The sequence below is a fragment of the Poecilia mexicana genome, unplaced genomic scaffold, assembly GCF_051168715.1.
Source record: "Poecilia mexicana isolate PSO_F unplaced genomic scaffold, ASM5116871v1 scaffold_6, whole genome shotgun sequence".
In the NCBI taxonomy this organism is placed as follows: domain Eukaryota; kingdom Metazoa; phylum Chordata; class Actinopteri; order Cyprinodontiformes; family Poeciliidae; genus Poecilia; species Poecilia mexicana.
In genome coordinates this window covers 31,501,466-31,527,707 of record NW_028263375.1, presented here as the reverse complement: position 1 = coordinate 31,527,707, position 26,242 = coordinate 31,501,466, and the positions used below count along the sequence as shown (strand labels likewise).

The 26,242-nt window shown below is 37.4% G+C and overlaps 1 protein-coding gene across 1 annotated transcript in view; it reads right to left on the bottom strand.

Annotated features, from left to right (window-relative positions):
* Nucleotides 1-25,219, bottom strand: part of cftr (CF transmembrane conductance regulator) — a 50,621-nt gene extending 25,402 nt beyond the window's left edge. The window contains exons 1-13 of the mRNA XM_015009941.2: nucleotides 24,843-25,219; nucleotides 23,840-23,950; nucleotides 19,484-19,595; nucleotides 15,037-15,252; nucleotides 14,842-14,931; nucleotides 12,089-12,252; nucleotides 11,653-11,778; nucleotides 10,161-10,407; nucleotides 9,689-9,781; nucleotides 6,644-6,820; nucleotides 6,254-6,445; nucleotides 1,488-1,582; nucleotides 536-622 (exon numbers count right to left, since the gene is read on the bottom strand). Of these exons, the coding sequence (XP_014865427.2) occupies nucleotides 536-622; nucleotides 1,488-1,582; nucleotides 6,254-6,445; nucleotides 6,644-6,820; nucleotides 9,689-9,781; nucleotides 10,161-10,407; nucleotides 11,653-11,778; nucleotides 12,089-12,252; nucleotides 14,842-14,931; nucleotides 15,037-15,252; nucleotides 19,484-19,595; nucleotides 23,840-23,950; nucleotides 24,843-24,895 (1,763 nt within the window). The 5' untranslated portion in view covers nucleotides 24,896-25,219. The remainder of the gene's footprint in view (nucleotides 1-535; nucleotides 623-1,487; nucleotides 1,583-6,253; nucleotides 6,446-6,643; nucleotides 6,821-9,688; nucleotides 9,782-10,160; nucleotides 10,408-11,652; nucleotides 11,779-12,088; nucleotides 12,253-14,841; nucleotides 14,932-15,036; nucleotides 15,253-19,483; nucleotides 19,596-23,839; nucleotides 23,951-24,842) is intronic.
* Nucleotides 25,220-26,242: the final 1,023 nt, after the last annotated feature.

The following is a 26,242-nucleotide window of genomic DNA, read 5'->3' as shown; positions in this document are numbered from 1 at the left end:
GCTAATTGTTGCTGCTGCTAGTTTGAAGGAGCTGAGTGAGGTAGGACTGCTTTCTCATGCAGAAACTTGATTTGGAAACTGCAGCTCCTAGGAGGAGCTGTGCATAGAAGGCGGAGCTTGGTTCCCCCAAGTGTTTTACAAACCCGAATGGCTGCCACTGGAGATTCAAACTTGCATGAAAGAATCAAAGCAACACTCCAGGTATGTTTTTGATGAGGGAACAACAACGGTGATTTGACATCATACTGCTCCTTTAAATAAAATATAATTTTGCCATGTGTTTTTATCTATATTTTTGCCATAAAACAACAACCAATAGATGGTATTTTGGTATAACCAATCCAATTCTTTATCCATGAAGTAAAAAAGAAAAAAAGGTCCACTTCCTCAGAAGATTACAGTGTTACCAGAGAAACTTTCCCCACAGTTAAAAAGCATCTGAGACACAGGGAGAGCCTTGACCTTGAACTTTCTGCAGCTCTATCCCCCAACCCCCACCACTGCTACATGAAAGACTCTCTGTTGGGATCCTTACTTGTCAAAGATCTCTTTCTCTGTTGCAATGTCCAGGTGGGTGAAAGGTGCATCGAGCAGGTACAGGTCTGCATCTTTATATACGGCCCTACAGTGAAAAACAAAACAAACAATAGTCATATCTAATCCGAGGGCACAAAGACAGCAAAAAGCTTTTGCAAAGTGTGAAGACAATAAAGCTTTAAGTAAACATTGGAAACAAGGGGGAAAAAGGTGACTGGTGTGGTGTGGGGAGAGGCCACCTATCTACAGAGTGCTAAAAGGAAGTAAGGTCCCATAGAATATGGGACTACTGAAAAAAGGAAACACTTTCAGGAATGGTGGAAACCACAAATCAATAACCACATGAATAATGGAGTATTAGAGTGGCTCTAGTTTCCTACATAGAGATTTAGTGAGGCAATAAAACTTCATCATTAGGAATGTGACTCAGAGAGGTCCTTAAATAGTTCTGAAAAATAATAAACAAGTAGACTTAGGTTGTTAGGCAACAATATAACAAAAAAGTAAACTGGGCTGATCCTGTTAATGGCAGATTTTGATCTAAAATTCTTCATAAACTGCAGTACAAGTACCACCATGATGACTCTACTGTTACCAATTTAAGCATTAATTCTCCACAAATGAATGAACTGTGATGTAGTGGATTCAGTTGAGTTCAGTTCAGTTTCTTTATGTTGCACCAGTTCAATACAAATGTCATCTTGAGGCACTTCTGGAGATTTCAGTGGACAAGAAACATATTATGGTTGAATACAAATGAATACCTTCAGTATTCATTGTTGTCCTTTAACTTGAATTTCAGAGAAACAACTTTTTTCATCAGACCACTTTGCCATTTATTGCTTCACAACACTTATTTATGACTCACACAATTGTTTTTTAATAATTAAAAAGATCATTGCAACATTTTATGAGCGGTGAACAACGGTGACCGATTAGTGTGTGAGTACCTGGCGAGGCAGATCCTTGCTCTTTGACCCCCACTAAGGGTAACCCCTCCCTCAGCAATGGGCGTCTTATCTTTCTCAGGCAGCAAGTCAAAATCCTTCAGACAGAAACAAAGGGGTCACTGGGTCAGACTTCTGTGTGGTAAATGCAGTTTGAAAAATGATAAAATACAATGAATACAAAAGGAGCTGTTACTGACAGGAATGACTCCTTATCTCCTTATTCACCTCATTAAAGTTGACATAAAAAGATGAATGTGTAAACTTGGAATGATATCAATATGCTTCCACGACCTGCCAAACATCAAATGGTAAATGGCTGCAAGCAGCTAAGCCCAAAGAAAGTGAAGGATTATGGGAATTTAAGAGTGGGGTCCACTGAGATGGGGTTAATTGTAGTCCAAACAAATGGAAACCAACATGGCAGTAATGCAGTACAAAATATTGACTTGACAAACATTTATGTGAAGTGTAAGTGAGAGGTACACAGAATATTAACCACATGGAGACAGAAATGCAGAAAATGCAGAAGAACAAATTAAACTTGAACCAAAGTGGTGATGATTCAAACCATTTTAAGCTTGACTGGATGCAAATGAAAAACAACTTTATACCATTTTAGGAGTAGCTTGGTAAAAACTAGCCTGTTGCTCTACACTTTGCCTCATCAGGAGGGATAACCAACAATCAGTTATTTCTCAGATGAAATTTTAAACAATTGGATCTAAAGTTATCTCATTGTTAACATTTGGTTGTGACGTTTTCTAATGAGCCAGTTATGAACGAATGGTGCTATGAAGCTTTGCTAACAATAAAATGTCTTAAAAACTTTAATTGCTAACTCTTGTTCACTTCCTCACCCTATGTAAGTCATCCTTACATAGGGTGACTATCTTTCAGAAACAAGAAACCCAGCGTCGTCTTTCACAACTCTACGTTCTGTATAACAGGCTAGGATGAAATTCATCCTGAGAAATCGGGCTTAATGGGACAAATCTCAGATGGAGAATCAGGCGTAGGAAAGCAATGGCCAGGCTAATTTCACAGGTTATTTTAAAGAAAACAGTGTTTTCTGTTATGAGGATACATGTCTGCAGATAATTCAGCAAAGGAGAGTGAAACTTTCAGCAGATGAAAGGAAAGTTGAACACAACGAAGTGGTTCTGCTTTACACTTTTGATTTTTCAGTCTCTTTCTGACATGGAACATGAGGGAAGGGAGGAATGTGAGTCATTTTGTATCAAGAGATGAACAGATCAAAAATAGAACATCTTAATCAGCTTTCTCTACCTTATTGTCAAATTATTAAGAATGACACATCAAGCCACATCATAACACAAACACAGATGGGAGAAGCACATGGGTTTGACAAATAGAGACCAGCTAACTGGTGACAGTAAATGGAAACCAAAAAGACAAATTGACATTTAATGTTGAAGTTTACACCATTGAAACATCCTACCTTCTTAACAACAGCTTCCGCTCTCCCAATTGTAACGCATAGGGAATCAAGTTAATATGTTAACACATTGTACAATAAGTCAGCATAGTAAGACAAAACTAAGTCACTCAATGTGAACAAAAGGTAAACAATAAAGGCTTGAGGCAAGAGATGAATTTCCAAGGGAAGACCACCCACAGCTGTGTTTCTGCTGCTTCAGGGACAATAGACAGCACCATCACATGCCCTTTGACCTCAGGAGGTAAGGAGCTAAGGTACTCCTTCCTATGCTACGAGAAACTCCTTCTAAATTTAAGTCATTTATTGTTTTTTAATTCTCTCGAAGTGGTTTTAAGCTATTTTGTGGACAATGACTGCTTATGAACTCACGCTTATTCGTTTTACAGAGCCTTTGCTAAGCCACTTAGCATTGATCAGTACAATCAGTCAAACTTAAAAAAAGATCCTGAACTCAAAGTGTTGACCTGTGTTGCATCTGGACGTCACAGTCATATTATCAAAGAATGTTTTAAATTGTACAGGTTTCCATTTTGTTGGAAGAATAGTGTTACCAAACACATTCCATTTCTTAACCTGAAATTATGAACATAACACGGTTTGTAAATATAAACATGTATTTTCTACATCCACATAGTTTTTGGAAAAAGTTCTTTGACTCAAGTTTTTATTTATTAACTTACAGTCAGCAGTTAGTGTCCTGGTTCATTTGAACCACTTGTTTAAATAGGGTTGGAGTAATTATTTAGTTACAGTGAACCCCAGCTGTTCAAATATTTTCCAAATTATTCATGGAAAATTTGCCTGTTTACAAATCATACCATAAATTAAAGTAAAATGCTACAAAGCAGCCATTCCAGGAGTGTCATTCATTTTCCTTGGCACTGATTGGCTGTACCACCAAGAGTGGAGATAAGGAAAACTGAAGATGTTAGCATCTGAGGTAGTGCCAAGTCAATTTCCACTGTGTCTATTAATGCATATGAAGGTAGATTTGGTGTTTGAACTATTAAAACAGGCAGTTATTTCTAAAGGGAGTCTCAACGTATTCACGGATTTTAGCTTTTTGCAGGCGGTTGAAGTCTCTGCGAAAGTGCAAAAATTCATATCCACTTGGGATTTTCTGTTTTCCATACTAAGTCAGGATTACATATACAGAATTTGCACTGCAAATAATAGTTGGTAAAATTTTCCTAAGCAAGTTGAACCTCAACTGAATTCTTATTGTATTCTAACAATTCTATTGTAGAATACAATAGAATAGAATATTGTAGAATATTGTATTCTATTATCTTCATTCAGACCTGCAGGATAAAGTTTCTATGTTCATACACCAAACTTTAAGTTAAGTCCATTTCAGAACCTCTGTCCTGTGGAGTTCTTTAAGTTTCAATTCCCACCCCTCTCCTTTGTTTCATTGAATTTTCTGGTATTAGGGTCAATTATGAGAAACCATGGCATTTTTTTTCACTGTTATGCAGACAACTGTCTGATTTAGCTTCCTATGAAGTCTAACTGCCTGAGGACTAACATTGGACACCACTGTGCTAGAAAATTCAACACCAAGAAATACATGCATTTGCTCAACTGTAGCTTATTAAATTGTTCTGAAGCAGAAATGCTCTGATCATTAAAGAGAACCAATAGCAAACGAAACAGGAAAAGCACCATCCTTTTAAATGCACAAGTTTAAATTTAATTTATCATGAATCACAAAAGTAATTTTAGAGACAAACCTTTAAAAACAATCTGAAACGTATCTAATTTATTATTCTTTATGTTACACACACTCAAACATTTCCCTTCACGTCTACACATAACACATCAGAAATGTAAAGAACTGAAAAAAAAACTAAAGTCAGATTTTTACACTCTTCCATCCCTATCTCTTGAAAAACACAACAAACGCCTCTAAAGTAGGCATGCTGGTGTTGTATGCTGGCTCTGTTTGCTGTGGCAATATAATATGTTTTTGTTCAAATGACCCAGTCAATGTCTGTTCTACAAGGGATAAAGCAGTGAGTTTATATGATGGTGTGACCCACAGCAATAGTTGTGGGAAAATATTATTGAATATAAATTTCACAACTACAACACAAATCTTTTGGAAGCATTTGTTGTTCAGTAACAAAATGATTTAACAGGACAAATTAAGTCAACAAAACCCTCTCAGGTTTAAAATGTACTTCTGGTTTACTGTATGGTGCCAATGACTGAGAGAAGGCTCAGTCATTGGCCCTGCTGTGGAAAAGGCTCATTTTCCACAGCAGTGACATAATCAGGGAATTCAGGAGAGACTTTATTATGCTGAGTGTCTATCACTCAACACTGAAGCTCATGAGTGCGAGTGTCTGTGTTTCAGCGTAGGAAACAAAATGTGCAAATACATATGTGTCTGTGAGTGTGTAATTGTATATACTGCATATAGAGAACCACTTTCATAGTACTTACCGACAAAGGGAGATCTTCTGTGAAAAGTGACCTTTTCCCAGTCCTCACATATTTTGCATTTCCACTACACTCTACTAGTTCAGTTTAGAGGTATTGTGGTTGAAGTTTTGGTTCAGGTTAGGGGTAGAGTTGGGGAAAATGTACAGGTCAGGTGCGAATGCAGTTAAATAAATGGAAGTTAATGCAAAGTCCTCAGTTTGTATGGAACTACAAGGGTGTGTTTGCATGTATAAACCAGGTTTTTATATCCTTGTGGGAACCTATGTCTAGAATGTAGGGTTGTGGGGACATTTTCTTGGTCCCCATGTGGGAAAATGCTGTTTTCGGGTTAATGGTTAGGACTGTGATGGCTAGATTTAGGGTTTTGGTTAGAGTTAGGTCTATGATGGTTAGGGGTAGGGTAAAGCTTATGCTGCAGAAAATGAATGGAAGTCAATGTAAAGTCCCCACAAGTCATGAAAACACGACCGTGTGTGTCTGTTTAATGGGTTGCATAACTGCTGCAGAAGTAGACAAAAGAAACCTGAAACAGTTACACCTGGAGTAAAACAGAATCACTAATGGCCTTGCAATGGATCCAAAGGAGCAACTGTTGACATTTCAATTTAGTGAAAAAAAATAACAGTTAAGATTTGAGCAAAACTGAGAGCAATAAAATATTTTGTTTTCCATTATTCTTAGTAAATTATAAGCATTGTGCCTTTTGCTTGTTCTTAAATATATTATCTCTTCAATTGCAAGGCATGCTTCTCATGTTTCTTGGTATGAAACAAGTTATCCTTCATGGGGTGAATGTTTATTTTTTACAGATCCCTAAAAGAAGAAAGAACGAATGAGCTATATGTAGAAGTGAATGTACCTCTTCCAGCTGGCAGGCCTTAATGATGGAAGTGTAGCGAAATTCGTCATAAGTCAGGCCGAAAAGGATGTTGTCACGAATGGTCCCTGGCATTATCCAAGAAGTCTGCGGTGAATACGAAACCCGACCACTGTGTCTAATTTTGCCCTCTGATGGCACCAGCTCTCCCAGGATCATCATGAGGAGGGAACTCTGAAGAAAACAGAGAAGAGCTGGAACACGGATTTCTACAACATTTTAAGCTCGAGATAAACAGGGTTTGGTCATATCCTGCAGCGTTTTACAGTCTTAGCATTTCACTTACAGTACTCACATTACATATTTTTAATATAAAGAGCATAAGCTCTTTATATTAAAATAGTTACTGCTTTAACTATTTGCTTGAAATACCTTTCCAGACCCAGTAGATCCAGCCACTCCGAGCATCATGCCTTCCTCTAAGCGTAGGTTGATGTTTTTGAGGACAGGTGTGATGTATAAGTTAGTGAAGAACAGTCCATCGTCACCGGTCATGTGTCCATTCGCTTTGTTCTCCCGCTTGATCTTCTCAAAGAGCTCGACAATACCCTGCAAGAGAATTTAGAGTTTTTAGTACAGTGATGAAGACACACAGGTATTTACAGTCCTTAATACCATAAAGATACCAGTCCACCTTTGACTTGTAAGAGCTTACCATATCGTACTACCTACACATTAGCATAACTTGCTAATGTGTAGCAATTTTCTTTTTTTTTTTTTTTTTTTTTTTTTTTACATTGCTTTGGAAAATTATTCATATCTCTTGAGGATTTTCACATTTTTTTATATTACAACCACATAATGTTTATGTTTTCTTTTGGGATTTGAAGTGGAAGCTCAAGGATGAATGATTTGCAATGTTTTTTGTACTCCAATACCCCAATATGAAACTGTTGACCAAAAGTTGTTATGATTAGCAGGAGTACCGTATCAATCCCTCAAAAGGTCAAATAACATCTAAATTAGATAAGTGAACATTCCAGAGCAGGACCGGTGAAGAGAGAGAAGAAGGAAGTTCAGACCATTTCACCATCACCATGACATGTCTGGTTAACTAAATAAACATTATCAGGAATGTAATATTATGTGTTTTGCTGAGATCTGCTGATCGACCAGAGAAAATCATACAAATGTCAAGGATGTCAAGGACACATTGCTCTTGTATGTAGGAGGTCTAACTCCTCTTGCCTCTTGTTTTTCTTTACTTGTATGAACGCATTATTCAGAGGTAACCTATGATAAAACAGTTGTGCAAAGATGGTCAGGGGAAGCTGAAGAAGGTGTGTGGGGTCATTTTTAGGCAACAGATTGGGATGACATGGAGATGACTACGTGGACAACACCATGCCAAACAGAACGGTGATTTGATTCCCCAACGATAAATGTCTGGTTACTACTGACCTGAAGGAAATGACTAGCGGAAAAAAAGTGTGGGAGACAAATAATTACTGAGGAGTTTCAAAAGCAACTTAAAATTGAGATTGGAGAACATGCATTACACAAATATGGAGTTTACAGAAAAATGGGATTGCTGAAAGAAAAGTCCATAAAAGTCTTAGTCTGTTTGCCTATAAGCAGAATAGTTTTCAGACTTTTCTGCCTCATCTTGTTCTTTCAGATAATGAAAACTCCTCTGAGTCTGAGGAAAAGAAGCACAAGGACAGGAGAAGACTCACAAAGGCCCACAATAGCCTTTTTCAACTCGTCTGTCACTGCCTCTGAACAGATTAAAGGATGACGCAGAGCTATGCTAGAAAAGGGGAACCCTGCGTGACTGACTAGGTTATTCATTGACCCCCCCGTGATGTTTTATGGGCCTAAGCTCCAGTAATGCCAGTATTGGTTGTAGTTTGTCATGAAATTCTCATTCTAATGAGCTGACGTACATGCTGTCAGCTGTAAAGAAAAAAGAAAGAACAACAGCCCCCTTGACATTTGTATGCGAATCCACACATTCCAGGAAGAGTGTAAAAACAGAATTTGGGAATTGGGTAATGAACACAGAGTCTCAGAGGGAAAACTAGAGTGTTCCCAGCAAAGTGGTGACACCACCTGGTTAATTAACTATGCAAAGTGAGGGATTGCCGGGCGTCTGTTTTCTCACGGTATTGGGTAGACAATGAATCACACCTGTTAGACTAGGTTTACAGCCTTCGACTATAGATAAGAAATTACATTCCTCTCCTGGTGACAGTGAGGAATGAACTTTTACACCTGTAACTCATTGTGGATTAAGGAGCTGACTTTCCTCAGCGCCGTATTGCCAGAGCTTGGCATAATGATAGACAAACAGGAACAACAAAATTCTCCCACTAAACAGACCATTGCTGGATTTCATGCTGACAATCTGCAAGACAGTATAATTTTTCCTCTGAACAATTATTACTAATATGAATATCAGATGAAAAAAACATGGCATCATCTGTGGGTAAAATCTTTATTTGTCCAGAGATGATTTATCTTTAGCTTTTACAGTATAAACTGTGTTTAATAAATGAATGATTAAACCTGTGGTTTGTGCCTGTTGAGTTGTATTGTCAATCCATATCAATGAAAACAACTTGCAGCAGCATGCATTTTACATTCTTGTAGACTGGTTCATTTAAAATTACATTTTACATAATGCATCAGAATGATGACAGCTTATTTAAAAATACGCTTTAATTTTTATCATCATATTGTTTTGCTTTTAAGCAGACTGTAAATAAAATCCATATTCTTAGCAGAGACGGACACTTCATGATAGACATATGGCATCTTTACTTGACAAGAACACCATTAACAAATGTTTGAAAGTGACTGACTTGTAAAAGAAAGTCCTGCACCACTGCGTTACCTTTACAGGGGTTAGAGCTTAACTTGAAAAGGGGGAATGAATTATGAAAGCCTGGGTTGTTAATAAGAAAAGGTATGCAGGCCTTATTAAACAGGACTAAGACTTGGATTCTCAGGTGTCTAACTGTGAATATCAAGGTATCACGATACGAAGCAGCAGTGCCTGTACCCAAGACAAGTTACATTGCAGTCATTCTGGTCTAAAAGATGGATTAGTTCATTCATTACAAAGTGAAAAGGTATTTCTGTCAGGTCAAAACTGTAAATTTTAACAAAAATTTAGTCTAAATGTGTCATATTTAAAACCGTCCTTTCAAATTTCAGACTCTCAGCTTTAGAACAGCCAAACACTGACTCTTTTTTTTTACAAATCAGAATTATTGTAACCCAACTACAAAAACAATGAAATGGGTTCATTCATATGAACTTAGACCGCTTTTACACCAGCCAGATTTAAGTGATCGAACCATAAATTAAATATTTGCTTCATGGACTAATGCCTAAATGAGAAAAAAAGTTTAACCTTTACATTCTATCGAGCTCTAGGATTGTCCAAGTGTTGAACTGAGTTTGAGAACAGACCTCATCCCAGGATGCAGAGACATTGATCAGCTCCAATCCAACCGTGGTCAAGCTGTAATCCATTACTTTGTATTCTTCCTTAAGCAGGAAATCCTGGAAGGGAAACACACATACACACATACACGCACGCACGCACACACACACGCATGCACACACACACATGCAGCATGCACAATATCAATGTTTCCTTCATTATGATGTTCAGTAAAGCTTCAGATGCCAAGAGCAAAAACTAACATTTTAGATACAATTTTAAAAATCAAAGCAACAATCACAATCATTTAACACCAGCTTTATTAGATATTAGTTTCAGATGGAATGCAGTCCTTTCTTGTGTGAGACACACTAATACCTGAGTGTCATATTACATTATTTGAAACAGAGGTATCCCTAAAAGTAACATAAATTCTTAAAAATAGATCAGTGTGCTTAAAAAAAACACACACACAAAAAAAAAACGGATTCTGCCTACCTCGATCTTCTGGACCAGTGCCAGTGTGTCGTACCACATCTGGATGGAGCCTGGCAGCTGGCGGGTGAGCGTCATGCGTAGCACGACGCAGTATGACGCTGTGGTGAAAATCCGCCGCAGTATGATGCCGTTACTGAGTGCATACGGCACGATGGCCGATATGATAACCAGTATGGCAGAGAAAAAATATGAAGCACTGTAGAAATAGCGCAGAGAGCCAATCTTCCTGGTTAAAGTCATTTCATCCCTGAAAGGAGAAGAAAAATTGACATTTTAGGTAAATATATTATCAGACACAACTATTACTGTACACTAGGAGTGCACTGCAGTTTTTTGTCCAATCAGCAATCTTTAAGAAGCCTGACATGCCAATTCTGATTTTGGGTAATATCAATTTTTTTTTTTTTTTTTTTTTTTTTTTGCGCTAAATACAGCTTCAAAGTGATGGAGTTGGGAACAGGTGGATGACGGCAGGGCAAATTAGGGCAGTGGCTGATTTTCTTATCTTTGCAGAGGTAGATAAGATCGGTTGATAATATTGGTTTCAGATATTTGCATCAGCCAGTCGCTGATCTCCCAAAATTCAGGAAATCAGGGCCGATTTATTGATAGACCCCTTCATTATTCAATACCATGTACATCAGTTTCTTCATATTTGATATTTAAGGTAGCAAAGTCATTGCTGTAGGCATTGTTGGAGCCTTTTTCTATTACCTTGTGATATTACAACTGTAATGCTGAGGACTGAAAATTTAGATTATTAATATTTCTAGAGAATGAAAGAGCTGAACGTCTGTCAAATGTGTAACATATGAAAACTGTTTTAAAGAAAGAGTATCAAAATGAAACAAGTAGGAAATATCAACAGGCAATCTTGAGCAACTCTGACAATGAAATCAATAAACCTATAAGATTTATAACTGGTTCCAGGAGCCTCTATCATAATGAAGCATATTACTAACAAACCAGCAAATCAGCTGATTTACTAAGTAAGAAAAATATATTTAACACACATATAATTTTGAATACTAGTATGTTTTCTGTGAAACTCAATTCATGTATCCTTGATATTAACACCAGATAATAGCACAGATACGTTTCACAGTATCTGTGGATACTCTATACACACTATAAATTACATAATCAACCCAAGACTTCTGTATCAGAATCTTACACTGAAGGGTCAAAATCAATGTTTTCTACAATGAAAACTAGATTTTCAAGCTTGGGGGAAAAAAACAACAATATTTCCAAAAATATTTTCCCAATTTTAAAAAGGTTTTTAAAAAGAAGCATTGGATATTATTACACATAATTAATATCTTCATTTTTTTCCTGTTAAATTGAATGGCAGGCCTCCCGTAGCATAACAGCATATGACTGATATGAGCAGTGACTAAATAAAATGGCAAATTTAAAAAGAAAACATCAAGGAAAAACATGTTTTAATTGATTTCCTTCTTTGTGGTTATAGTGAGTAGCGTTGCCTTACTGTCTGATGTTTTTGATGATGGTTTCCATCACTTCCTCCCAGCCATACGCCTTCACCGAGTGAATGTTCTCCACAATCTCAGAAGTAAGAGCCAGACGTCGGTTTATGAGCCCGGCACGTTTTGCCCTGCATGCATCAGAACAGAAACAGCATACAGAGTAACAATTTTCAAGTTTACATGTTTATCTACACTAACAGGAAGCTACAGTTTTAAAAAAAGCAAAGAATTTGAACAAACAAAGATTTACAATTATAGTAGTGTTGATATGTTCTATGCTATACTAGTAGACTTGTATTTTGTGTGTGCGTGCACGCACGCGCGTATGCATGTGTGGTATGCATGTGTGTGTGTGTGTGTGTGTGTGTGTGTGTGTGCGTGTGTGTGTGTGTGTGTGTGTGTGTGTGTGTGTGTGTGTGTGTGGTGACGTGTTCTCACCTAGGAGGTCCCATCTTCAAGGACAGCCACGCTTGGAGAATGCCCAGAAGAGTGAGAGCTGCCAGGGCACAGAAGCCGTTCACCTCGATCAGCTCCCAGATCAAACCAGTACACAGGATACACTGCAGAGGAGTGATCCACACAAAGTGTGCTAGACCGAGGCTCTGGAATGTAAACACACACACACACACACACACACACACACACACACGCACATACGTACACACACAGAGTAATGTTTAATGAGAGTAAAGAGGCACATTGCTGTTGCTTTTATACCCCGAGTGAGGGAGGAATCTTTGAAACAACAAAAAACTCAACAATCAAATCAACAACCTAAAAACCCTTTAATTAATGTTAATATTAACCGAGAAAAGCACAAACTGAATTATAGGAAAGCAATATCATGGAAAATTTGTGTGAACCAGGAATACTTTATCCCAGCTACTTTCACTAACACCACCAAAACATCCACCAAATGCAAAGTGTCAAAGCCCAGAACTCACATCGAAAATCCATGATTTTCTGCCATAATGGAGAATAGTTCAGAAGATTACAACATTTTGGGAATGTGGTGAGAAAACTCCCCTCTGTCTCTAACATGTGGCTTTGACAATAATCACAAACTGTGACCAACGACAAGCACTAAGATAAGAACGGCTCACCAGCAGGGTTTGGCCTAGAAGTAGATTTTCACCATTTCAGAGAAAATGAAAGAAAGCAATTAAAGAGCACCAGCAATGTACAGACTCACAACATAAATTTGCATACATTTAAAGTATTACTAATACTAGTCTTTAAAACTCATGAAAATTGTTTTGATTGTGAAGAAACATATAAAACGACTAGTGTAAAAATGTGTCACAAAACAACATTTGGCCATAAGTTTTTATAGCCAGAACTTATTTTCAAGATTTTTTTTATTATTTTATTTGCTCTTATTTTTATTAGCATGTATTTTAACAACATACAGTCTGCATATATTTTAAGGCAGCTTTATCTTTTTAAGGCTACTTATACTCCAGAGATATTTCTGTAGAAAACTGATAATTGGTTTTGGAGCTTTCATTTTATTTCCATCAATCAAAAGTGAAGCAGCAAATACAGCGCAAATCTATCAATATCACAATATGAGTATATGTAATATAGATGTAAAGAAGAACTGAATGAATTGCAATAAACACAAACTAATTATTTCATTCAGATTCAGATTCTCTAAGCGCGTAAGATTTTTGGTGAGACATGTTGTTTAAGGCAGTGAAGATGGTCAAGTCATTTGGAAACCAAAAGTTGGCCAAAAGAAACTTTTGCAATAGCTCGTCATTGTTGAGAAATAATGAACTTTACTCTTTTCTTTTTTTCCCCTCATGTTCTCTTTTGTCATTCCTTCTGGCTTTTAATAGGATTTAAACAAAGGGGGAGGATAAATAAGAGTCAGATTTATTTTTATTTTATTTTATTTTAACATCAAGATCTGAGCTCTAAGTTGGGAACACTTTTGTTTTAATTTTTTTGGGATTTGTCATTTCATCAAGCCTTTTTTTCTTTCTATTTTTATTGCTTGTTTGGCAGCATCAGTCCTCCATAGAAACAAAGAGCTTCTAAAAACAAACTCAGATACAGACAAAGGAGAAAGAAGAAACGGAGGCAAGAAGGACTAAAGATCCAACCCAAGGAGTTGGGGAAAGAGGCAACAAATTAAAGCACTGTAAATAATTCAGATTAATTTAACTATTTAGAAATGTATCTGTAGTTACTGTTTCAAGTTGTACCATTTCTTTCTGAATATTTTTCTATTCTTACAAATAACAATGTTCTGTCTTTAAGACCTTTGAGAGAGAAAAAAGAGAGAGCAGCTAAAATGACAACCAGGAAGACAGAAGGAGACAACAAATTAAGAGTTGATCATGAGACAATGTCAGTCAAGCTTATGGGTCATACTCCTATGTGAAACACGTAAGGAGGGAATCCCTCCTCCCATTTTAAAAAGTGAATTCCAGGCTGAAATGTATGCTATGATTTTATAAGTGAATCCAGGACTGTACGTGTGATGCATGACTATTCACAATGAATAAAGTGACAAAAGCAGCGCAGTGAAGCGCACCAACTCTCATGTTTCAAGAATACACTTTCATCAGTTCTTTCCTGCTGAGTCTCACCTGTACTGCAGGTGCAGCACCAAGTGATGCCCTGTTATCCATTTACTTGCAAGTTTCCTCCTTTCATTAATAAAGCACCCCACCATACACACACACGCGCGCACACACGCAGACACACACGCACATGCAGACACACACACGCTCACACACCATGTAACTCTGCACCTTTGTATTGGGTTGGCCACATGTAAGCTAGGTGATAATTGCCCTGAAGCAGATTGAAGAGTGTTTCTACATTCAACGTCCTGGTGACACCCCAACAACACAACTGACAGCACACACACTTGTGCATACCCGTCAGCTGTTCAGCATAGCCTAGCATTTATTTTCCAACCTGTTAAGTTGGTTACATGAAGCAGCGTTAATGGACCCACACTTGATTGACTCTGTGTTGTGTCCCCTCATTCTCAGAAAATAGACAACAGCTGGGTGTCATAATAAAGGGATGAGGGTGATTGCATCAAGACGACAACTGCTGACCTGTTGTCAACTTTTACATTTAAGCTGGATTTGTTTTACACTAAGCAGTGATCCAAACTCTAACCCGAGGGGATATTTCACTGGTTCCTAGTTCCTAACTTTCTTTTCTCCTACCTCATCCAGCTTGTTGAGGTGGGCAGACATGAGACTGACGAGCTGCCCGGTGCTGATCTTATCCAACACCCTACTGGACAGCTTGAGTGTCTGAAAAGAGTAAATATTGGTAGCTAGTTGAAATTCAACGATCATAAAAGAATTTGGAAGGAAAGTTTGTCACACTGAAAGATTACTGGAATCTCTTTCTCATACCTTTTTGTATATGAGGCTAAAGAGGGCAATGCGAATCTGCATGCCGAGGTGATGCAGGCCGTAGAGGGCGGGCTGCAGCAGGATGAAGCGAGCAGTGAAGAGGAGGCCAAGCCCCAGGGCCAGGTAGTACCCCTGACTTCGCTCCGGAGCATGGAAGGGGTCAAAGGAAGCAATGATGCGACCTGAAAGCTGAGGCTGCACAGTCTTGGACGCCTCCTACAAAGGAAAGACAACACATCAACACACCAACAGGTTACTGTCGCTTATTTCACCTCAAGCATACCAGTGCGAAGTAGAGATCCCTGATCTGCTGCTTGAGATTGATTATTGATTAATATCATGGTTGAAAGATACACTCAACTCACAATGTCTGCCTATTGTCCAGGGTTTTACATTTTTTGTCATTTCCAGTGTTTTCATTGAGGGTGAAACCTACATTCAATACCACCAGTTTAATTTGACAATCAACTCTTTTTTTCTTTTTGTCAACATGTTTTTCCACACCCTAGCTTTTATTAACAGTATGGTGTGATCCAGTCAGAGTTCTGACATGAAGATGATAGAGATTTTGTAGAGAGAGCAAAAAATTAGGTCTAGAAGGCCTTTCAACCTAAAAGACTTGGAGTTCTATTTCCAAAATTTATGATAAAAATATGAGTGAAAAACCTGTGAAAAGCTGGTCGGCCATAATCAGAAACTGGAGAGCTGGGTTGGACTCTCTGGTACAGAACTTAACTGGTTCAAATCTTACCTAGAGAACAGGGACTTCCTTGTATCAGTAGGACAAAGGTCACATGTTGGGTACCCCAGAGGTCCATAATGGTTCCCCTCCTATTTGATATCTACATGCTCCCACTAGTTCAGGTTATAAAAATATATTAGATTACCGGTAGTTATGCAGATGACACACAGCTCTACATTACAATGTCACCAGGTGACTCTGAACCCATCACAGCACTGAACAGATGCTTAGAACAGATACATGTGTGGATGTTTCAGCTTCACCTACTACTTCAATTATTACATGGAAACTAGAGATCAGTCTGAAATATAAGAGTAATGATGAACTCTGACCTGAACCTTCAGAGCCACATAAAAACAGTTACAAAGTCAGCCTTCTATCACTTGAAGAACATTTGCAGGACTAAAAGACTAATGTCTCAACAAGATCTTGAGAAACTCATCCATGAGTTTATCTTTAGTTGCATTGATCACTGTAACAGGTCTGCCTAAAAAGTCAAGCTGCAGCTGATCCAGAAAGCTGCTGCTGGCGTTCTCACTAAAACCAGGAAGAAAGAGCACATCACCCAGTTCTAAAGTCTTTCCACTGGCTCTCTGTAGTTTAGTGAACATACTTTAAAATACTTTATTTAGTTTATAAATCACTGGATGGCTTAGCACCACAAAACATTAAAGACCTGTTGTTGTATCAATCTTCCAATCCTCTCAGGTCTACCTGTTACAGAGTAGAGTTAGCATATCTACAGCTACATCTCAGTAAGTTAGCATAAGCACTCACATGAGGCTTGTTCATCAGATTAAAAACACATTTTGAAAACAAGAACCTTTAATCTGGTATTCAACATGTTGTTAATGAACCCCTTATTTCCATATTGAAATGTTTTTATTGGTTTGATGTAATATTCTAATTTTAAATGTTGTGTTTTTCTTAGCTGCTAACAAAAACCCATCATAATTAACATAATAAATGCTTGAAAACAGCAGTCTGTGTGTAATTAATCTATATAATGTGTTTCACTTAGCAAACCAAGTTACTCAAATAAATGAACTTTTTAAATATATATTCCTTTAACAAGAGACAACTGTATTTGGCAATGCCTTAAGGTATAAAATAATTTGCAATAAAATATGCAAGAAATTACATGAAGGATTCTTTTTTGTATTAACAGGGAACTTTTTTAAAGAATTATTCCTTCTAGATACAAAATAATAAAACTTCCATTTCTCTTTGTGATGTTACTGAAGCTGTCTTCACTCATTAAAAATAATGCCTGAAATCGTCAGTTAAAAAAGATGACTCATAATCCATTCAGACAGCAGGATCAACAATGTCTACAGGATAACCGAGCAAAAATGTGTTGACTTGAATCAACTTCTTTCAGAACAGCTTTGCATTCCCACAGTGTCCTCTGTGGATCTAACAAGCATTCCTGTTGTCCAGACAACGAGGTCCCACTGCACAAAGTCGCTCAAGTAGCTGCTGCCCTGTCCCCCTCGTATATCTGGGACAATAACACTGCAGTGCAACATGCCTGTCATCTTCAGTCGTTGCTCCACTGTAGCATTATTGGTCTTGTCTAGCGGGGCAACACGCTTGACACAAAACACACAAGTACTCAGTGGTGGAGCCGCAGTGGGGTGACCCAAAGTTTGATCATTTTAATTCAATTGAAAATTAGCAGTTGGAGGAAATATGCATATTTTAACTCCTTGGCAGTTAAAACTGTTGTATGTAACTTTTATATATATAAAAACAAAAACAAAGAAAAGTCATTATGTTGTGACAATATGGTATGAGACAGATAATACATCAAAAAACTGAGCTGCTCTGCCTTCGCGCAGTGCTCCAGAGCAATCTACAAACAACCAGTCAGAGCCAGGAGGCGGGGCTTAGCGCTGTCAATCACCCCTCTGTCAATCACAGTCTGTCATGACTGCTAAGGGTAGTAAGCATGGCCACTGATGGCAGCAGATAAATGGTTTTCCTGTAACGCTAAGTTGCTTCTCCACAATCAGCACATGTAGCACCAAGTACATGAGGTTGATTGACAGCACTAAGACCCTCCTCCTGTGTCTGATTGATTGTTTTTGGTTGGCAGCGGCACATTTCTTCACACAGCAATAGCACCTCAGGGAGGAGGTGGAGGAGCTTGATCTTTTCACACATTATCTGTCTCATAGCATGCTGTAATGACATGGTGACAGTTTTAACAAATATGTAAAAACATACTTTTTTTAAAATAAAAGTTGCATACTGCCTCTCTATATAATATCCTGGAGCTTTTACGCACTTTGTCTTAATAATCGCATCACAAACACATCTCTATAATTCATAATCCGAAAATAAAAAAATTATGGCAGCTGATGGAATGATGGATGGGGAGATGGATGGAGCTAAATACAGGAAAATCATGGAAATAAATCCGTCTGTGGCACGAGAGAGGAAGTTCACCTTCCAGCAGGTCAAAGACCCTGTACATCCAGAATATACATCCAGCTTCAATGCACCTTGTATATCAGAATGGACTAGTCAAAGTTCAGACCTAAACTAAGGTCCTGTGGTTAGACTTGAAAACTGTCGCAGCAGGTATTATGCAAAGTATGGGCAAGAATTTCAGTGTCAAGAGACTAACTTAAAACTTTATTTGCCAATAACTTAAAACTTTATTTGCAGTGAAAGTTGGCAGCATAGCATATTAGGAATGGGTCATATGGACTTCGAATTTCATTTATTTTAGGTGCTATTGTTCATGATCGTGAAAAAAAGACCCATTTATTACAATTTTTTAGGTGACTGTAGCACCACAAACATAAATATTGTTCTTGAGAAACTTTTGAAATAGGCTTAATCATATGTTTGAATGAACTGATATTTAAAGATGCTCTTATGAAACAAACAACAGAGAAAAGAGCAAAAATTGCATTTCCAATCATACAAATACATACACACACACACACACACACACACACACACACACACACACACACACACACACACACACACACACACGGATAGTTCAACAAAAGAAGGATAATTATCAAACTTCAAAACAACATGATTCCTAATTATCTATAAACAACTGCCCAACAGTTGAAATCTCTTAAAGCTGCTGCAAAGCCAGAAAAAATAAAATAATTACAATGAATTAGCAATTTCTTGAAACATTAGGGCTTAGTAACATTGGGGAATTCCACTAATGTACTTATGTTTTGGGGACACAAAGCAAAATGTGGGGTGGTGAAAAAGGTTAAATATATATTATATTAAAAAAAACATTAATATAAAAATAATTTCCTTGAAAATTTAGCATGCTATATAATGTTTTCTCCAGTCTTCACTGTGTGTTAATTCAGAAACAATGGGTTGTAAATCCATCTAGTTCACTCCCCATGAGATCAGAGTGGAAGCGTGTACATACCCCTCCCAGTTAGAAAAAAAACACCATGCTGCAAAAAAAAAAAAAAGAAAAAGAAAAAGAAAAAAACCCTTCACTGGACCATAAACTGACCATAAACTGTAGAAGCTGGAAGAGGCAATAAGCATCAAAACACTTTCTGAAATGTGTTTTTTCAAGTGCAATAAAACCAAGAGCTAGATCATCTGGTACTTGCGTAACATTTTAAATTTGCAGCATTTTTAACAAAAAGAGTTTGCACAGTATGTACCATTGGTGATAAGAAACATCTACAGACAAACAAGACTCACCCCGAAGTAGAGGAGGACACCGAAGAAGGCGAACGGAAGGAAAAAGCATCGCGCCAGTGCTTTCAGCAGCTTGGGCCTGCCTTTGGCCAGCACCACCTCTTTGTCCCATTCCCTGCAGGATAGGCAGAGTTACAGCACAGTTAAACAGTAATAGAACAATATGCCTACCAGATGAATAGCAGCAAAGTTTGTCTCTGGTTGCTATTTGTGTATTACTACTTTTGTGAAAAAGAAAAAAGAAACATGTTTAGGAATCTGTTCAACAAAATCTACTGACATGTAGTGGTTGTAGCTTGTTGATATCGGCCTTCCAGTGCGACACAGGTCGGCAAATTTGTTTAGAAACAAAAGTGGATAATATGGTAAAAAATTAATGGTAGAATTCAGTTAAAATTTTAAACAGAGGTAATTGCAGGTTTTGTAGTTAATTAATCGCATTTTAATTGGAAACTATATATTGACCAAAAAAGCAGTATTCTGATTTCAAAAACCCTGTTTGCTACTAAATTATTGAATAAAAAGTCATAAGAGGTCAACAACAAAGATATTTATTGTTTTTAATGTGATAAGCTATTAAACCATCAGATTGATGCAAAGTGCTGTTATATCCATGGTTATATCTACTCAGGTTTCCAGTTATTCAGGAATTCCTGGTCACTCATGGAACTTCTTCAGAAACAAGAAACGTTAGCATTGGGGACGTCTGTGCTGCTGCTGCATGTTTAGCATTGAGATGCTATTTTAGGCTTGAATAGCTTCACTGATGGGTTAACTAACACAACTTAAACACAACAAGAGTCTTGCAATCAGACTGTTTTTTTTTTTGTTTTTGTTTTTTTTGAAGCAAAAGTGAACACCCACTGGGACAAGAAAAAAAGCTTTGTCATCCAATGTCGTCGTTTGTGGATGTTTTACCTCAGATTTACGAGTGTACCAGAAATGCGATTCCGCTCTGAACTTTTGTATGAAAAAAATAAAAAATAAAAAGTGAGTAAAGGCTTTACATTTTTTAACACATTAAAATCTATGTAATTAATTAATAGACATTAAGTTCAATTCCTGGCACTAGTAAAAACATAATACTGTAATACTGCACTTTTTTAGAAGTAAAATAAAACCATTGTTTTATATTATGATTACACTTAGTGAAATTATAATAACATTTACATCACAAAAACGTTCTAAGCGGATGTCACACACTGTAAAAAAAACAACAACTGTATAAACTGTGTAAGTGGATAGGACAGCAACAGACAGAATGTCTCCCACAGATGATATCACAATCTCTCTCTGAATTGGCAGATCTCTAGCCCTTCATAATCTAATGTCATTCTGCTCATGGACACATGAGTGGAAAAGAAGATATTTAGGACAAAAAATAGTAAATAGAAAGCTACAGTGAAACTTCATGATGAAGCACACTTTTAAGGAGGGTAAATACACAAGTCCTCAATGTTTGCCGATCGAGAAGACTGAAACAAAAAAAAAAAAGCAACCACTGCTCATTTATCACCCTGTAGGCACACTGACATTTGTTAAGGCTGACTTTTTAAACACCCATCTGTATTTACTGGTCTGTTGGCATCACTCAGGTGATAAGCGCCCCTGGGAGACCAGCAAGTCCAAGGTCAATGTGCGATGCTGCAGCTGTTTAACACCGAAAACTAAATCTGATAACACTAAAAGAAAAGAAAAACTCTTCCAAAATTATGTTGTTTTTTTTTATTTCTTTATTCTACGAGGTCAATCTGGAACTGCGAGACAAAAGGAAAAACATGCAAGTAAGATGTCAAAAAAAAAAATCTTCATCCACTAGTAGTTCCAATACCTGACGCTAAGTGAAATCTGTCATTGAGGTATAATATCAATCAATGTCTGATATTTTGCAAGGAAGAAAAAAATAAAACTGAAAAAAGAAAGAGAAGTGGTAAGTAAGACGGAAAAAGGACAGGAGTATGAGATCAATAAAAGGTTGTTGGCATACACAGGTTTGGTTTGTGTCTAACTCAGTTTCAAATGCCAGCCCATATTTTAAGTGTGTTCAGAAGAAAGGATGGCATGTGGCCAGCTACTGTAAACACACGGAAAGGTCAGACGCACAATTTCAAGACGAATTTAGAGATTACAGCCTCTAAACCAACTCATCCTCAGTGAAACTCTCACTTCTTTACATTCAGCCTGCAGTAGATGTGTGTAAGAGACACGCATGGTCTTCAAATTCCTCACAAACACATAGACTTGTGTTTCCTCTTCTTGTCTTTTGCTAAGATGTATGTTAGACAGTTGAGGGCAATAACTAGACTCTATGACAAATTCCTGCAGAGCTTTTATTCAATGTTATCAAGCCATTCTTGTAGCACAGGGCAATAAATTCAGTGCAATAAATGCTGATAACAGTTTTGGAGATCCAATTGCTGCTCGCATCAACACATCAAACCACACAGCAATTAAAGTCAGATCAGATTGTGGAACTGAAGCAAGAGGGTTTTTTTTCAATTGTCTGATGGATTTTTGTCAGCCATTCTTAATATTTCTAATATAAAACAAGCAAGATTACTGTTGACAAGTAAAGTAGAATATAAAGGAGGATTACAAAGTTAAATTTGGCTTAAATTACTCAAATTATTATGATTATTTTATGTTTGGTGAACTTGTTGAAGTGGTTTTCCCATTTGTTAAAACAGAAAATGAAGTAATGCTTTATTTTGACACTAAACAGAGTGCCTGTGCTTTAAGGCTGTCTTGGTAAAAGCGCACCCAAACCATTTTTTTTACATGTTCACCTTTATGTCAGAACCCTTTAATATGTTGTTTTGTGTTTCAATGACAACATCATGCTCTGGACAAATTTCAGTCACAAGTTTTGGAAACCTGGCAAAAACAGAAACTGTCTGAATCTAGTTAAGTGTAGCTAATAAGGTAACTTGTGAGGATAAAGTTTTTTATTATGTAATATTAATATTAATATTATTAATATTTTCCCTTTTCAAAACATTACAACTACAAACATTAGAGTATTTTGGGGGGGGTTTTATATGATAAACCAACAAAATGTATTGCATGATTTCAAAGTAAAAGGTAAAAAATTATTATTATTATTATTATTATTATTATTATTATTATTATTATTATTATTATTATTATTATGGAACAAATAAAGATTTACAACTAATAAATTACAGATTTAAGTCTTTTGGGTTAAAAAAAAGCTTTATATAAAGATTGGAATCTTTAGCCATTTTTCTCAGTAAAACTTTAGACACAATGGATGAAGAGTTACTGTGAACAGCAGTTTATAAATCTTCCCACAGACTTTCAGGTCAGGTCTGGAATTTGACTGGGTTATTTTATTTCACAAATATGCTTAGATTTACCACAGGTGTCAAACTCCAGTCCCCTGGGGCCAGTGTTCTGCCACTTTTAGACGCGTCATCTCAGCTTCAATATACCTGAATTACACAATTAGGTCTTTAGCAGAACTCTATAATAGAACTTGACTACATTCTGATGACATATGCCAGTTATTTGATTCAGTTTTGTTTTTTTTTTGCATCAGAGATACAGAACATAGGCCTTTAATGACAGGAGTTTCACACCTATTGATCCACTAACCTGAAGCCTTCTGCAGCTTCTAATAAATTTTCTTTCAAGATTGCTTGGCATATTGCTCCATTCACCTGAAGAAAAGCATCCCAACAGCATGATGTTGCCACAAATTTTTACCATATACAGCTCTGGATAAAATGAAGAGCCCACTGTACTGAACCCCATTGAAAACCTCCTGGTTGTTCCACTAAATTTTGATTTCTGAACTCTTCCTGAGTTCAAACATTAGTATTGTTGTTTCTGAATTAACATTAATTGAGATCTGAAAGCGCTGCATCTTTTTTATTATTTTGACCATTTCTCATTTTCTGCAAATAAATAAAAAATTTTGGCTTGGAATTTCAGAGACATGTTGTCAGTAATTCATAGAATAAAAGAACAATGTTCATTTTACTCAAACATATATCTATAAAAAGTGAAATCAGAGAAACTGATCATTTTAAGTGGTCTCTTCCTTTTTTCCAGAGCTGTATATGTGGTGTGCAGGGTGACGTACAATGTTACTTTTTTGTAACACAGTACTTAGCATGTTGTCCAGAGCCCCTTCCTCCACAAGTTTCCTACCTGGCACTCTAACTGGGACGTGATGGAGTTTTTCTTTTGTCTTTTGTTTTATGTTTTGCTACTCTTTCCTTTCATTTAATGTTCAGCTACATTCACATAAAATCCCAAAATTAAATGACATTTTATGGCTGTTCTATGGCAACATGAGAAAAGTAAGTGTGAATTAAAATATTGCAATGCACAGACCTTTCAAGTCTCTCGGAGAGGGTGTCTGCCAGATCAAACAAGGGAGCCTTGTAGACGTCAGTCAGCTCCAACTTCTTAGTGAAACCTTTCCTCAGTAGAGGAGATATCCACCTGGGGACGGGGGAACCACAGAGTTGGCTATCAGTTGTTTGAAGCAAAGACGTTGCTCAACACACACAAAAGCTAGTTGCAAAATCATAAACAAATATGAGTTTAAATTGTCCTGGAAGTCTTGGAGTGGATGTCAGGCTTTCTCTAGTCTAAGAAAGGAGACACAAATTCAGCTAAAGCTGAACGCTTTTAGCTTAATTTAGACTGTTATTAGAAGCTCTGGTAGAAAAAACAAACTAGAATGTTTAATATAAACTATGCATAGTTGTAATAAGAGTAGATTTTTCATTTTTAATGGCAAGTGATTGGCTTGAGTTGTTGGGAAAAGATTCAAGAAAGGACATTAAACCCGCTAATTTGGAGGTATTGACAAATGCTGAATTCTGCTTCCTTATTTCTAACACCTCATACCTGAAGTGCATATTGCCAAACTATAGTCAATTCCTTTTGATCCAAAGGAGGAAAAAAAGGCTAAAACACAAATATCATGGTCAAGTGTAAAACACATCAGGTCTGAAATAAAAAATGACTTCCCCAAACTTTTTGTTTTTAAAGGGTTTTTTTGTTTGTTTTTGTCTTTCTCAGATTTGTCTTCTTCATTTTGAGTCCAGTTTCATTTCAGTTTTATGGGTTTACATTCCCAAAGATGCAGCCCAGAATCACCTGCCTGCTCATCGGAGCGCACCCCGAATTACGCACAACTTCCTTCAACGGCAGTGAAAATCCTATTTGTAGAAAGATACTTTCCGCACTTGCTGACATAATCCCGCTTCCCATTTGATAAAGTCACATCAAAGCCAAGGTCGTTTCTGAATGAAAAGTGAACTAAAGTGAGGAATCCAGCCGGTCGCCGTCGCAACAAGCCGAAGAATGAAGCAGAGCCATCGCTTACCAAAAGACAAATCTAGAGAAGAAGTTTGCATCTTCCACCGGTGACTTCTGCATCCTAAGAGCCCCGCCAGTTTGGTTTCTCTGCACCTGAGGGTCCCTGAGTCTCGATCACATTGGTGTGTCCCCCCACGCAGCTCCGGAGGAAATTCAGACCGGAGGGGAGTGTGATTTTGTCCTCCCCTCTGTGCTGGGGCTTAAAGTAATGCTGCAGCTGCGTTATTTCCCTCCTCAGTCCCTAAACAGACCGCGATGTGAGTCCTGTGAAGGTGTCTCTGCTCTATCCGCTTCCTAAGCTCTGTCCCTTTCTCCTGTTGGCTCCGCGGGACAATGCAGGGACAGTTCATCTTTTATTGGCTGACTCGCCTGAACTTGCGTTTGGACGTCATTTCCACGCCACAGAGCCTCAGGGTTGCATATTGTGGCAACAAGAATAGGTGGTAAAACCAGCTGATGTGAACTGACAAGCCTCATGATATTGCTATTGATATTGCTCTTATTGCAATTCACTAGAATTGCAATAAGAGCTTTATCAAATGACTTGTGCACTGAACTGCTAATGAATGCTGACCCACCTGGGGTTTTATACTGCAGTACACTTTGCTGTTTGCTGGTTGTCTCTGACTCACAAAAAAGACATCAGAAACCGTTCTGGGACATTCAAACAAATTTGAATCATTTTTCCTTTTTCCTTTTTATCAGTGCCAAGTTACATCCGTGTCAGGAGAGGGAGGATCATAACCTGAAGGCATTCCTGAAGGGAATGGAGATAAAGTGCAGCAAGCCTTTGGCTTCTGTTTAACTCCTATCACCATAATAATAGTACCCAATCATTTTTATTTTTTTTTAGCTGGGTGGTTGTTTTGTGAAAGAAATTTTAAAAAATCCTTGAAGCTCATGTCGGCGAGAGTCAGACTCAGGGGTTTGTTTCTCTCTGCTGGCTCATGTCTGAAGGAAAACAAATGGACTATGCAGGGATTCAGGTGCCGTCCTGTCTCTTTAAATGACAGACATAACGATATATATGTTAAAGTTAAAATCGAAAGCAAGCTTACTGGTTAAGGAGTGCAGATTGTGCTCCAGATTACAGTTAGGACCACATTCTACTGTGGTCCTAACTGTAAGTTTGGTATTAGTAAAGCCTAATACCAAACTGGTATTAGGCTTTACTAATACCAGTTTAGTCAATGTGATCATAATATATTCTGACACATTGGAGAAACCCACGTAAAGAAAGAGATTTATGCAAAATTTGTCCCCATGAAATACAGAACTCTTTAAATTTGCTTGAAGTAAAATAAACACAAAAAATGATTAAAACAATTATTTGAGTCTGAGAACTCAATAGAAACATTTCATATACTTCACTCTTATGCTACGTTTTGATTCGTGTTTGTTTTTAAA